Here is a 14999-nt window from a genome sequence, read left to right on the forward strand (position 1 = left end):
TCTAAGTGGTGGGTATATTTATAATGAGTTGAGCCCCCTTGGAGGGAAAACTCCATTTAAAGTGTAGACGAAAAGAAATATTTAATAATGCTTATAATTGAATAATTTTATTAAACGAAAAATAAGTTGGAAACGAAATTAGATTTTGTGGAAATTAAAGATATAAATAGGTCAGATGATAATTCCAGACGAAAAATGAAAAATCGATATATGTTATTTTACTTGAAGAGTCATTCCCTGTAATTTACGCAAATGCATTTGTTCTTCAATAATACACCTATAAATGATAATCTATTTTTACTAATTCGCAAGATTCCTTATCAAACAAGCCTGAATCCGAATGTGTAGATAAATTAAAAATGCTTGTCCCACCTTAAGGAGTGAACAAAAGATTAGGGTAAATACTAGCTATTTTTTTACGATTTAAATTTAGAGTGAGATAGTTCAAATTCAGTTCTGTAGTTTAAACAACTAAAAAAAACTTCCATTAAAGGATTTTTAAAGACTTCAAATAGCAGAAAATCACAATAAAAAGTATTCACGGCGAACAGCAAATTAAATTTCACCACTAGTGTAACCTCCTCCTGAATAAAATAGAAAGGTACACTTTCCATTAATGCCCAGAAGATTTTTTTCTAAAAATTTTACTTTTTTTGCTTAAATTATGATTACACATCATACCTGATGCGGGAAAAAATATTTTAAAAAATCTCTAACATTTGCATAGTACTTAATCCCACACGTATCTTAAGATACATCTGGGCACTTAAGGGGTCAAAAATGCAATTATCATTTAATTGTGTTAATGCTCGTTTTTGCTATATTATTCATTACCCATGCCTTCATCAGTAGTTTTTAATACTTGAATTTGTATTATTATGCATCAAATAATATAATTTTGAGTATTATTATAGTATTATAACGTGAACAATTTACATTTGCATTTTGAAATTTTACAGCAGTGTGATACTGTATCCGAGTTTTTTATACCGTAACCATCCCTGTACAACTGATACATCCAAGTCTCATCTAAAATATTTGAACCACCATTTTTATTATTGTTGTCCGGTAATTTGCCAGGAATTGATCACACATGTCCACTCCACCCATGTGAGAATTGTAGTCCGCGATTGCCACTTGCATTTCGGAAACAGAATAACAAACAGGAGTTTTCATTTTTTTATGTATGCTAATAGTAATCAATTCTGATATGAAGAAGTTGTCAGCAAATATGTTTGTACCTGGTGGTAATTTTCACTCATCCACTAGTCCTAAAAGTACATCTCCTTGACCAAGATCTGTTCTCTGAAGGTTGGCTACAGCATCATAAAGGGAGACTTGATTCGAAAATATACCATAATTTTAACCATAATCTTACTCGTTTCCCTCTAATACATTGCTTGCAGCCATATCTACCATAGTAGAGGTTAATTGATTCATCCACCAAACAATATTCTCCAGCGCTTACAATTTTGAAAGTCTAGTTCAAAACCTCAAACTAAGGTTGAACTTTATATAGCCTATCCTTGCCATCATTCTTCCCATTATAATAATTATCTGCCAGATGCAGAAACCTTAACATTTCTTCAAACCTGTTCCTTCGCATTGACTGAGAAAGTATTTCGATGGTGCAGTCTGGAGATGACCTCCGATAAAGCCATCAACTAAGTAGACGGTGACCTGAGAGAGGCAGTATCCCAAACACTTCATAATTCACTTCGATTTGTACGTACAAAGAATGTACCAACATTTTTAACAATTGTTCATAAAATTTGTCTTGAATTTTTTTCTGCTGACAGCGCTGATGTTAGAGCTATTTCAGATTTGTTTCACCTCTGCTCCATCACTAAGGTACGTCTTCTCTTCTCAGCGGTAAATGGGAGCCCCTATGCTGTTTTCTTGACTTATGTAGCAAGGGGTGTGCAACAAAAGTAACAAAAAAGTATTTACAGAAGAGACGGTTGAAAAGTCTTTAAAGCGCAGATTCCTCCTTATGTCAGGTATATCTTTCGGAGACTCGAACTTGAATACAAAGTACAGAGTTTTTGGTGATGGAGCGTAGTACAAAGTTTCTTTATCAATGTTCACCAAAGTTACTTATTTCGTACACTGATTTCCGGCTTGCAAATAGGATATTATTGCCAGGTGAAAGTTGAACGAGAAACAAAGTAATCAATCCATTCCACCGTCGGCGATACAGAATACAAGTAATGCCATGACAGTGGCAGATACATATGGGGGGCGAAGGGGGAGCGCGCCCCCCTCTTACGTGGCCGCCCGCATTGCCTAACAGGGCAGAACCACAATTGTAACTCTTTCATATCATAAGATGGCATTGCCTTGTATATATAATAATTATATAATATATATAATAATAATAATGCCTTGTTTATAATCATTTTAAATAAAACTTTCCTAAACTTTGCACGTGACTTGATTATTTTTCATTACGATACAAGTAAAGATAGCTCAAGATATCTTTTGTGCCCCCCTTGAATTCTTTTCTGTATCCGCAACTTTGCCAGGATAGGCAACTTGATATTGCGAGTATTTGCATTTCCAGAAATCCAATACTGACTCATTTTCTGCTTCCAATGAAGGTACTTTATCACAATTCAAATGAGGATACACAACAATTCTGAGAAAATTCCTATTTTGCTGTATTTACCTAATTGTTCAATATTATACTTCATGAAATGGCAGGAATATAAAACTGTCTTCGATCTATCACATAATTAGGTTTATAAAATTTTTACTTGTTCATCAATCAATAAATAGAATGAAACATACCTATAAGTCAAAACTTGACTTTTTGGTGCCACAAGTGCCCAGACGTATCTTTAGATACGTCAAAACTTTATTGATTAGTTTTGTTATGAGCTTGAAAGAAAAATGAATCTCTTTAAAAAGATAATATTCCTTATACATTTAAAATAAAACAGGTCAAAACTGGATTCAGATAACTCAATGGTTTATGTGAAAATTTAATTTTCACATGACCATAGCATAGCGATTTCTGAGTAGTTCATGACCAGTCATGTGTAAGTAAGCATAACAATTGCTAATATTGGCTTAAATAATCTAAATCACTTGTATACCATTTGAAGACTTTATTCTGTCGTATTACGTAAAGAAATCGCATTAACAACAAACCACAGAGTATTTAGGAATTTTTAAAGTGTGACGTATCTAAAGATACGTCTGGGCATTAATGGGTTAAGGTTTTACTGCGAAATTGAGGATAAACAAAGAATTAAACCACGATTACGAAAGCAAAGATGACAATTTATCATCTAGCAAAGCGCTGCTTTCATTTAAAAATCTTTACTCGGAAAAATAAAGCTTGAGCAAGAGTCATCCACAATCTTTCGTGAGTAGGAGCGTCTGTTTTTCACTCCGTAATTGCATTCGACGTTAGTCCTATTGTTCTAGGAAGGCGAAAAAAAGCGACTACCCTGGCGAGACGATTGCGAATTCTTTGCGAGCATTTTTTCTTTTCCTGCCTCCTAAATGTTTCACTTGAACAAATGAGGCAGCAAGCACCAGAAGGAAGGAAAAAAGGAGACTATCCTTCAATTTCCGAGATTCTTGATGTTTATTTTTTACCTCCAAGAGAGTGGGGAATGGCAGTCGCGCATCCGAAGTGTAGGGACCTCTAAAGTATGTCCGAGAAGTGGGAAAGAGTATTATAGTTTAGAATTTAGGCAGAAGAGGATAAGATAGGTACGCAGCTCGATAAAAATTCATTTGTCTCTCCAGGGCCCTTCGATTATGAGAACCGCAGTTTGGTTTTCAAAAGCGTAGGAGAAATAAGTGTTTTGTAATTAAAAAGATGCATAAATGCATACCATCAGCTGCGGAGTATAGGTATAAATGTGATAAGAGAAAATCGTTAGGAAATAAACAGTTTCTTACAGCGTTATAAGTACCTGCCTCGACTGAAATTAAAATTCATTTCTACTAAATATTTATTTAAATGAAGATACATTTAATATAAACAGAGCAATGACAATGAGCAATGGGCTTCGCAATAATGACAAAACACATGAGAAGCTAATGCGTACTTAGATGGTACTTGGGTTTTTAGAATGGTACACATATACATAAGTTTGGAGTTGTTAGTTATGAGAGATTAGAAAATTCATGCATAGCTAAGCTCAATTTAGAACCGAATGCAAAGAAATAAATTTACGCTAATAATTTAGCACCTAAGCATGAGTAGGGATAGTGGGTATAGAAAGAAATTGCGATGGTGGGGAAGTGTGTGCGTGTGAAAATAAAATGGGGGAGGGATCTTTAAAAAAATGCCTCGATAGTGCGCTCATTTCAATGGCGCACGAGGAGTGGCCGTAAAAGTGAACGCACTATACAGGGAGTGAATGCCGAGAGAGGATGACGACAGATGGCGTTGGAGTGCAGAGGAGACGGCGGGGAGAGGGAAAGAAGTATGAAATGTGTGCGGGCTCGGCGAAGTGATTAGGAATATAATTACTTTTTCAGAAGCGTCGCTCTTGTCCTCCCTCTCTCTCTCCCTCGCTGTCGCCTCTCTCAACAGCGTCGTCTCACACCCCTCGAAGCCACTCTTGCCTGCCTACTTGTTAGTGGGCTCATCGCGTGCTCAGCTGGAGAGGATGGAGTGTAGGTATACATGTATCTATGTATTGCGATAAAAGGCAGAGAGGAGAAGAATGTGGTCAGTGAATTATAGGGCATGTTGGAATGGGAATGATTCAGTCGTAGAAGAAGTTAGTTCCTCATCGCGCTTAGAATGTAGCCCGCAAAAATCTCGTCGCTTCTGGCTTGGGTGTGTGGGGTTGCAAGCTCCTTGGATTACCGCCATCAAGACATTGGCGAATGGTGGCACTCATATATGTAAGCCTTCTTTTTTTAGTATTCTCTAACACGTTCACTACTAGTTTTCCAACAGCTATATTAATACGCTCATGTAGGCGGTTTGCAGGGTAGTATGCAGATGTGAATGAACATTCTTACATTGAAATCTCTGCTCTGACTCCTTCACTAGGACAGTTTGAACGCATTTTTCTCCATGTGGAACCTTAAACTATCTCCTCTAATTTAAATGAGGTAATGTCAACTGACGAATATTTTTTGCCTATGCTATTGTAATCTACAACAATTAATGAATGCCCTTTCCTACGTGTGAGCTCTTTCTAGCGAGTTTTTTTTCTGTATAAAGCTCCGTTTCTCCGCCGAAAAAGTTCAATTTCTCCTTGGGGAGTTATTTTGGAAATACAGCAATGATGGCGGTAATCCGCGCAGCACGCTTCAGATGGCATTTGTATCAGTTTTTCCAAAGAGCCGCTAATCGCATTTGGTTTTGTGAGGAATATTAGGCATTTGGAATGAAATGCAAAATGACAGGCCCTTACCCTTCTTTATCTGATCTAGGGATTATGTTAACAGTCCTTAAAATATTTTCCTGCTACTTTGGTGAGCCGTGCTTACTCTAGCTGTATGCTGAATTTCAACACCTAGGTTTTCAGAGAGAGGACTCTCAGCTAATAAAACGAAAACCAAAGAAGCATATAACTTGAAAAGAAAACCTAAAACTCATTTACTGTTAATAAACGGTGGAACTACAAAGTGCACCAAAATCTTAGCGTGGATAACTGAAAAGTATTTAAATATAGTTTTTTATCATCACTACTCTGAAGAATTCTATAACTTCCTTTACATACGTATCTACCATTCGACGCTATTTCTTCCTCGCTCTCAATTCTGTTACGTAGTCATTTCTCCTACTATCAGCCCAGTGTTTCGTCTGGTGAGCGAGATTCAGAACGCTTGAAAAAAAAAGGAAATGAATGGAGGCCCTCTTTATATTTCGCATGCATTATGCAGTCGCAGCGCCAAGGCTTCGAGTCGCAACGGCCGAGGGCCTCCAATAACCGGCGGCAGCGACGCCACGCGGCGCTCGCGGGAACCCTCGATGCGAGCGCACGTATCTTGCATTTTTCCCGGAGAGAGCCTCGCTCCTCTTATTCCAAAAATGCGAGCGAAAGGAATAAATAAATATCCTCCTTCCACAGCCACTCTCCTTTTCTCTCGATCTCCCGCACGATTCAAGCGCACCTGCATCCAAGACGAAGATGCAAAGACAAAAAATAGGTGCCAGTACCCTAGAAGTTATGCCACGATTTTTGCAGAAAAAACTCACCTCGACTAAATTTTGGGAGGAATAAAATGCCAGGTTTATATGCTTATTTAATTGCGATTAATATTAATAATATAATGAAAAAGTATTCACTCAAATTATTGCAATCTATTAATAGATTTTATCATTTGTTATTTATTATTTACTGTAACTAATATTTTTAGTAGTATTTATTAATCATCCATGTTGACACAGTTACTTCTTATAAGTAAGTCTTTATGTGTGTCATCTGCATCAACATGCTGCTTCTGTTTAATAAATCGTTGTCGAGTTTGAGTAATTAATCTGGGAAGAATCATACTTGCTACCAAATTTCAACAATAATATTTAAAAAATAGCCTAAAAATGGAGTCAGTGAGAATACTTTTAACGGTAAAATAATTAGATAACGTCGTTGCACATATTACTAATTATTCCTTGCATTGAAACATTTTTTTATTACTTCTAGTTCATCATATGTACTTACAATAAGGTTTTAGTGTCACAAAATTACCATCTAAACTAAAATCACAGAAATAAAATCTGAAAATAATGTTGCTGAAAACGCCTCTTTGTTGTCTGGATTTTTAACCAAATATATTTCTCTTCTTATTTCAGGAGCAATGTCATGAGAAAGAAAGGTTCAACTCACCCATCTGGAGGTGGTACTTAAACAGAATGACTTCGTTAAAAGCCTCCGGAATATCAGTTGTGATACTCCTCTACCTTTCTTCAGCATGCGCTCTGGATACATGTAAGTATTTCAAATTAAATAATGAAATGTAAAACGCCTGTGTGATACAATGTATTTTAATCAATATTTATCAACTCAACGTTTTTATTGCATTGATAATTGAATATAATTCTAATCACGACATTATTCCATAAAAAATACATTTCCTAAAGGCTAATGTGGAAACAGGCTCATTTAACGCAACTCCTGACAAAAATGCTGGCAGTAACTAATTGGAAAATCGTTAATATAAGATAAAAACTTTATTACCACGTATGTGAATTAAAGAATCGGACATTCAACGTTACATATAAGAACCGGATATTTCCAATTCAACTTTCACACAGAATTTTTTCAGACATTAGGTGGATTTCACGAAAACATACTCTGAATTAGAAGTGGAATTTCAAGCACCGAAAACATTATCGTAAATTTGATTGTCTGAAAACATTGTTTCGGATATGGAATAATGTTAACAAATTTCCTAAATTTAAACTAAGGCTTTGGATACATGAAAAAATATATATTTGAGAAGGGAAAAATGTATCAATTAGCTAATTAAGAGAGCTTCATTATGCTACATAGATGCAACGGACGGCTGCAACTCCGTCTTAATATTTCCTTCATATTTCATAAAATAACGAGGGTAGCGAACGCAGGTGAGCTTGGTCTGGACTTAAGTGAAAAGATTCATCAACGAAAAAATTCAAAGCAGCGAGTCGAGATGAGGACGGTATTATCATGCGAAGGAAAATATGGCGTGATGCTGAGGGAGAGTATGAGGGAAGAGATAAAACAGAGTATGACTCAGCGGGGGTGATGATGAGATAAATATCTAAACTTAGTCAACGGATGCCCTGGTGAGGGGGGAATGGATGTGAGGGGGAGCGGGGGGTGGGGCGTGCACAAGAGATGCGTATGTTGTGATAGAGAGAGGAAGGGGGGAGGGTATTATAAAAAAAGAGAGGATGAGGTTCAGGAGAGGGGAGGCGGAGAGGTAGGTGCCCGCCACCACTTGTGGCTCCATGGGAGCAGAGAGACCATCGAAATGGCGGAGGGTGCAGTTGGGAGGGAAGGGAGAGGGATCGAGCAGAGCAGCTGAGGAGTGAATTTAGGGTGTAGAATAGGGAAGACAGGAAGAGAGCGAAAAGGTAGGGTAGCTGACAATGTATGAAGACTTTTCATGAAATAATATTAAATCATTACTCTGCGTTACACGCATCTGAGGCTTACTTAACCTAAATTATGGTATGTGAATTTACTCGCACGAAAATAAGACTATCCTCTAGTTAATGATGTTTTTGAAATTAAGGAGTGAAATTTATTCCAAGGAATAGGAGATACAGCTGTGATGGATAATGGTTGCTGATATTGTGAATGATAATGGTAATAATTTGCTGCGTATAAATTACAAATGCCATGACAAAGAACTTCGACAAACCTATGAAATGGAGGGAAAAAAGATGGAAACTAGAAGGGAAAATGTTCTTTAATAAAAATAAATCAGCGAAATATCGTGTCCCCTTACAGTAAATTAAGGAAGTGAAGAAGTAAAAAAAATTTCTGATGATTAATATGAAAAAGTGCTAGGACAGTTTGACAATATTTAGTGGATATAATGTAATCGATCTTTCTTCTATATTCCACGAAATATTGAATGGCTTGAGGTAAGGCAATTTAAAAATCTAGGGTAAAACGATTACACGTGAAAATCGCTCTCGATACTATTCCCATATTCGCCTTGTTATTCCAGCACTTCGTAGGCTACTGCTCAAGTCTCTCTTTCCAGTGTATGACGGCTAAAGTGAACCAAAGAAAGGACAAGGACATTCTATGTTGATTTGTTCGAAATTTAGGATTTCTCTTAGAAAAAAATTATTGTACGCAAACTTCAGCGTAATGCGCCGGTATGCATTCAACTGTAGCCCTGCTGTAGGCTTCTCGGTAAGAGAACACTAATGACATGGAATAGTCAGGGCGATTGAAAAATATCATAAGGTTTTATACCCGAAAAATGTCAAGCGTAACATTCCATGGTGAAGCTGTAAGAGATACTTTAGTAGCATTGAGACAATTTCTCTAAATTAATTTGAGAAGAAAATAGAACTTTCAAGCGAAATATGAATGTATTTAGATGGCTGTGGAGTTGCACTTCAGAATTCTATTTTCCTATGCGATATCTTCGGTGAATCTAGAACACCAATGTTACTGCACACATTTTACAAGACCAGAAGTGACACTTCGTCAGCCTGGAGTTACAAACATAAATTCAAATAATATCCGCGATGAATTACAAGTAAAAGTCATAACGCTGTGGAACATCTTATTATAAAATTATAAAAGGGTTAGCGTATATGCCCATTTAAATTAATTAAATAGTGCAACTACTTTCAACACTTTTTCCAATGTCTTCAGCAATTTTTCATTATTGTGACATATTCTTGATATTTATCAACCGGAAAAAGAAAGACAGGGGCAGACGCAATGCAAGAAAAGGAAAAATACTGATAGAATTATAAGTGAAAGCAAAGAAAAGGCTTCCCGACGCAAAGTTTACGAGTAAAAGAGAGGGTAAACTAGCATGACATTGTAGGAAAACATGAATGACGCGAAAGAAATGAAAGGAAGAAGAGAAAGTGTGTGTGTGTGTGAGAGAGAGAGAAAGAGAGGGGGGTGAAGAAATTGAAGTGAGTACAGTACGCCCGCATGCAATCTCTCTTTCTCACTAAGCCATTAATCACTCGGCAGTCCCCTCATTATCTTCGCATCATTCGCTCTCGGCAGTATCGAAAAGGGAGATAAGTGTCAGTGGAGTGGGAATGGCGAACTGTGTGTAGGGTGCGGCAAGGGGTGAATGGGAGACGGAGGGGATGATGAGTGGGCTGTGTACTTTAGTGGTAGTAGTAGTGACTGTCTGCGTGAAGAGAGGTACGTACTCTCGATTTGTGGGGTCGCAAAGCTCACCGTTTGAATCACTGCAGAAAAATCCTCAAGGCGAGCTGGGGGTGGGGAGGGCGAAATAATTTGATCCCCTGTGCGCCGACCACCGTACTGAACAGGTATCTCTCTCCGCTTTTGTCGTTTCTGCTCCAATCTATTTGCATTGCGAGCCTCTGCCGGGATTGCGCGCGAGGTATTGGGACCGAGAAATGAGCAATGCTGCGTGTGTGATTTGCACGTTTGAGCGTTTTATGTTCATAGTGCTGCTTAATTGCGGTGCATAACACATTGCCTTCACTATCTCTCCTTTGTCATGACGTCCAGTATTAAACTTTCGAGAGTTCATGTCAGTCGAAATAGCGATATGGGGTGCCAGTAAAATACATCAAAATCGGCGATCACATGCCTAAGTATGGAATATTGATTTTAGTTTGGAGTGCTCATGCAAAATATTTACCATTTTATCATACCAGGGTTTAGTCCCATTAGCTACCTTACAGCGAATGAGGAATTACTTATCTGTACAAATTCGTAATACGTCACAGATTGGTAACTTTTGTGCCTAATATGTAAACTCCGAGAGGTTAAGTAAGAATTAAGCCACCAACCTGGTAATCTGTACGTCCTCATGAAATAATCGCTTTTGTAGTAATGATGAGAGAGCTTGAATGAGAGAGTTTCTATGCAGAAAATTTGAAAAATCTCACGCTTTTTCTAATTTTCAACTCCAAGCATGGAATGAGAAGGAAGTCCAATATTGTTGCAAGTAAGTTGTATGGAAATAGTTGGAAAAGAACATTAACATGTCTTTCGCAATAATTCTCTTAATGCATCCTTTTTCTTTCATGACAAAGGTGAATTACCATATCCTTCAAACATTTCGCTCGATCATCGAGTTCAGTTGTCTTCGACACTCACTCTCCCTGACAATTTTTAACTTAGCAGAGATTCTGCATTCAGCCACAATACTGAAAATAATTAAAAAAAAGAAAACTCCCGCTTGTTGCAGGTGTTGCTCGTTAGGGCAAAATACCACGTCTCATTAATTTATAACATTTCATGTGCCGCACTTGATTCGGCTCGCAATTCATACTCACGGAAGAGAGAGAGGGCGAGGAGGAAGCGGGAGGGGGGTGGCGTTGAAAGTGGGGGCAGGGGTTGGACGTATTGGAGAGGATGGAGCGGAACGCAGCCATGTTGATCCGAGGGGATTGAACAACGCGCGGTTTCGCCTCAATTATAAAGGGCTCTCTCTCTCTCTCTCCCTGGCTGCCGTCACTTCCCATATTTCGGTCCGCGGCAAACGAGAGAAAGCCGGGGGAATTTAACAATCTTCACCTCAGTCACGGCCAACGGAGCGCGCGCGAGAGCATACACACCCACCTCTCAGCGCCGACATTATCACCTCCGTTCATAATTAAAAGGAACCGCTCAATCCCGGCGCAAACTTCGCTCGAACAAGGGTAAGGGGCCAGCCAATCAAAGCGGCGGTGGCGGCGCCAGCTTCCATCCAACGACTTCCGAGGGAAAAGGCAACAAGGGGTAGTAGTGAATATGAGGTGGGAGGTGGTTGACGGTACGTTGGGTACGGGAGACAGATTGGCAAACGAGAACGGAAGCTTAGAGATGAGTAGATTCAAGTTTAGATGCGTATATAACATGAGTTACTCTAAGAAAAAAAAATGCGAAATGTATTTCAGACGATGCAAACATTTAAAAGACATTCCTACACGTTTGTACTGCCTGTATTACAATTAAATGTACTGTAAGTACACAAATTGCATTATATGCAGGTGACATCAATTTTGCATGAAGATCTCTGGCTTGAATACAATTTATACAATCTCTACGTCTATACAGTCATTAATATTAGGTAGTCTAGGGCATGCGTTTTTGATTTGTTCATTGAGCTAAACTGTGGACAACAAAATACACACAAACAGCATAAATCCAAATTTTATGCAAAACGTATGAAATACCTGCATATATTTAATATTCATGGAATGAAGGTCATAAACACAGTTTTCATTGGGAGAGAAAACAGTCGATCCGAGAACTTTTTTTCACTCGCAAAGCAATGTTTAGGACGCCTACCCAACATTTTTGCCACATTTCCAGTCATTACCTGAATAATTATAGAAATTTCGAGGAAGTTTATGAATGCTAACCCCAGTTTTTGGGATTAAGGGGTCATCGTTAATGCTTTTTTTCTATAATAATCCCTATTTATCGGAATAGGCCTCCATATATTCTCGGGAATCCATTAGATCTCAAAACTGCCTCCCTAGTACCACTCTGCTAAGCAATAATTGATAGCAGACCACCAAAGTTACTATCAACGGACGATGCCAATGCGTTTCGATACTTAAACTGTCATTATTTCACGTCCCTAAGTGTCTGTTGCATTTTCCCTTTGGTAACCTTTTCATGACAATGAAATACAATATAATATGTAAAAAATTCCTTCACTAAACATATCTGTCAATTTTCATATATTTTTTAAATATTTTGGCTCAATAATACTCGCTTCATATCTTTAGAAAAATAAAAGAAAATATTTTACCACAAATGACCCTCGAAGCAATGTCATCTACTCTCTGAACCGAAAATGGACGATCACGTATCTAGGGAGATTAGAATCATAGGCACTCTAGGCAGGGGAGAATGAGTACTCACGTGGGAAGGAGGGGTGCGTAGGCACAGAGGGGGGTTTGGCGAGAATCCTTCAAATAGCGTGCGTGCCCGTAGACTTGTGCGTGTGGATTACGGTCGTTATGCAAGAGGGCCACGATCGATGTTCAGTGAGAACAGCATGCCCACAACATTGGCCCCTCGTCCCCTCCAATCCACACTAACCCCGCCCCCCCCCCGCCTCCCCGACCGTCATTCAACCCCCTGAATGCATTGCATGAACGAATATCCCCTCGTTATCGTTCCTTTCTCCCTCTAACTTACATCCTACGCTGTTTCCCATTCAAAATGACTGAAGTGTAAGGCACAAAGAGATGCGATTGATTCCTTAAAATATATCATGGACAGAAATAGAGTCGCTGAGTTATATAATACTTAGCTAATTCTACATAAATGTAGGCAAAACTTTCTGAATTTTAGAATAGATATTTCTTTACTGATTGAAAACAATACAGAACCGAAACAATTGAATTATAAGGAGACGAGGTTTTCGTGAAGCATTCCCTGGACGGAACTGATTGATGAGTTCCAAATATACACAAAATTCACTTGGATTTCGTTGCGAGACGCTACTTAAATTCTAGTACGAAGGTATTATTCGTGATCTCAACTTAGCGTCCTTCAAGGCGCTTTTCACTTTTAACCGATGGATGGAACAAAATATCTAAAAAAAATAGTATTAAATAGATGAAAGTGAATAGTAATTAACGAAACCAAACCATTTTACGGAGAAGCTTAAGCTAGCATAAGAACTTCGTGTTGTTCATATTATCACCTAAATTATCTTCATCTTTGTTTATTTCCCTCTCTCTCTCTCTCTCTCTCTCTCTCTCTCTCTCTCTCTCTCTCTCTCTCTCTCTCTCTCACTACGAACAAGCAAAGAGAATGAAATGGCTTTTGTAATTCTTCCCTCAAGATTTACTAGTCATTTAGGTATATAATGTTCACTGGTTAGCCATGAGCGATATATCGCCAACTGTGATTGAATCACCGATACTGAAAAGTAGCAGTCACTATCGGTGACTTAATACTCGAAATCACTGCGATTGTATCACTGAATTTGGTGAAGATAGATATTCATCTTTTATTATGAATAAGACATTCTTTGCGAAATATAGCTACATCTTACGATTTGAATCGTGATGGTTTGAATATAAAATATGTTTTTAAAAAAGTGCCGACAGATTTCAATGATTTCCACTTATCAATTCCTGTACTATATCAAAATTTACTTAATTATTGTGTAAAAAATTCAGAATCAGAACTATTCACTAAACAAATATTTTGCCTAATTTTCCAATTTTCAATAAGTTTACTCGTTCCTTTTGTGGGGAGCTCATTCATTGGAATTGGACAAGGTAGCAGGATAGCATCGCCACGGACACGACTGACTTTTATGAGTGATTCTCCTCGGTGATCATAATCACAGTTAAGAATCACCGTTACTGATGAGAAGTCATAGGTAGAGAAGTGATTGGAAAATTACAGTTCCGCTCATCACTACACCCGGTCAAGGCGAATGATTTTTTTCTCTGTGGATTTTTCACGTGACTCATAGACCTTATTTTCTCGAAGACGATCTAAAATATATGCAATTTTTTAGGAATCAATATTTCACCATAAAATATCGGATTTTAGCTAATTTTACCTGCACGTAGTATGTGTTACGTAGTTGTATGCAAAAACCAGCCAGATTGTATGGCTGGATGTACCGTTGTTTCTTAATAATTCTTTATGACTTTCTAATTCATTACATACATCCCTACTTGCAAGTTAGAAGTTAAATAATATCAACCCATATATAACGAAGTTATTAACTTTCTGTTAGAGTCAAAAATAATATATTCTATGCCTCTTTGAAGCACCTGGTACGAATAAATTTGCCAGAAACTTTTTATCTCAACTGCTTCAACTGACCTCTAGTGACTGCCTTAGGTCGCTTCTTCCCAGTTCATTTATTTGGAAAAGTTTTCGAGAGAACATCATCATGAAAATTGGCTTTGCAAACAATCTAGTCGTCTTTCCCATTATCCTAGCCTTCCCATTTTTTTCCTACACCACACGAAACCCCAATTTGGCTCAGCGAGGTTTATAGACCCCATTGGTGAAAATTCAAGTCGAACGTGACAACAACACGGGGAGGGACGAACGTTATGAGATGGCGGGAACAGGGTGAGAAAGTTATGGGGCCAAAGGTCCTCGCTAATGGATCGTAAGGAGAGAATAGGGGAAAGGGGAGGGAGTGGATGACAGGAGGTGATGGGATGGCGAATAAGACAAAAGTTGTACGAGGAGAGAAAGAGATAGGCTGGGCGAGAGAAAAACGGCGTGGAGGAAGGAACCGGGCACCCAGCAGGGAAATGTGCCCTGGGAAAAATTTCTCCCCACCACGAACAGAAGGAGACGTCCCACACAGAAGGCAGTATCAAAAAGGTTGTCAGATTTTGTGCCAGGCTGTGAAGAGTAAGGGAAGGGGATGTG

At 38.3% G+C, this 14999-nt stretch overlaps 1 protein-coding gene across 1 annotated transcript in view; it reads left to right on the forward strand.

Moving 5' to 3' along the window:
* Nucleotides 1–14999, forward strand: part of LOC124159508 (discoidin domain-containing receptor 2-like) — a 574242-nt gene that overhangs the window by 340090 nt on the left and 219153 nt on the right. Inside the window, exon 4 of the mRNA XM_046535367.1 lies at nt 6773–6908. Coding sequence (XP_046391323.1) covers nt 6833–6908 — 76 coding nt within the window. The 5' untranslated portion in view covers nt 6773–6832. The remainder of the gene's footprint in view (nt 1–6772; nt 6909–14999) is intronic.

Source organism: Ischnura elegans, chromosome 1 (genome assembly GCF_921293095.1).
Source record: "Ischnura elegans chromosome 1, ioIscEleg1.1, whole genome shotgun sequence".
Lineage (NCBI taxonomy): Eukaryota > Metazoa > Arthropoda > Insecta > Odonata > Coenagrionidae > Ischnura > Ischnura elegans.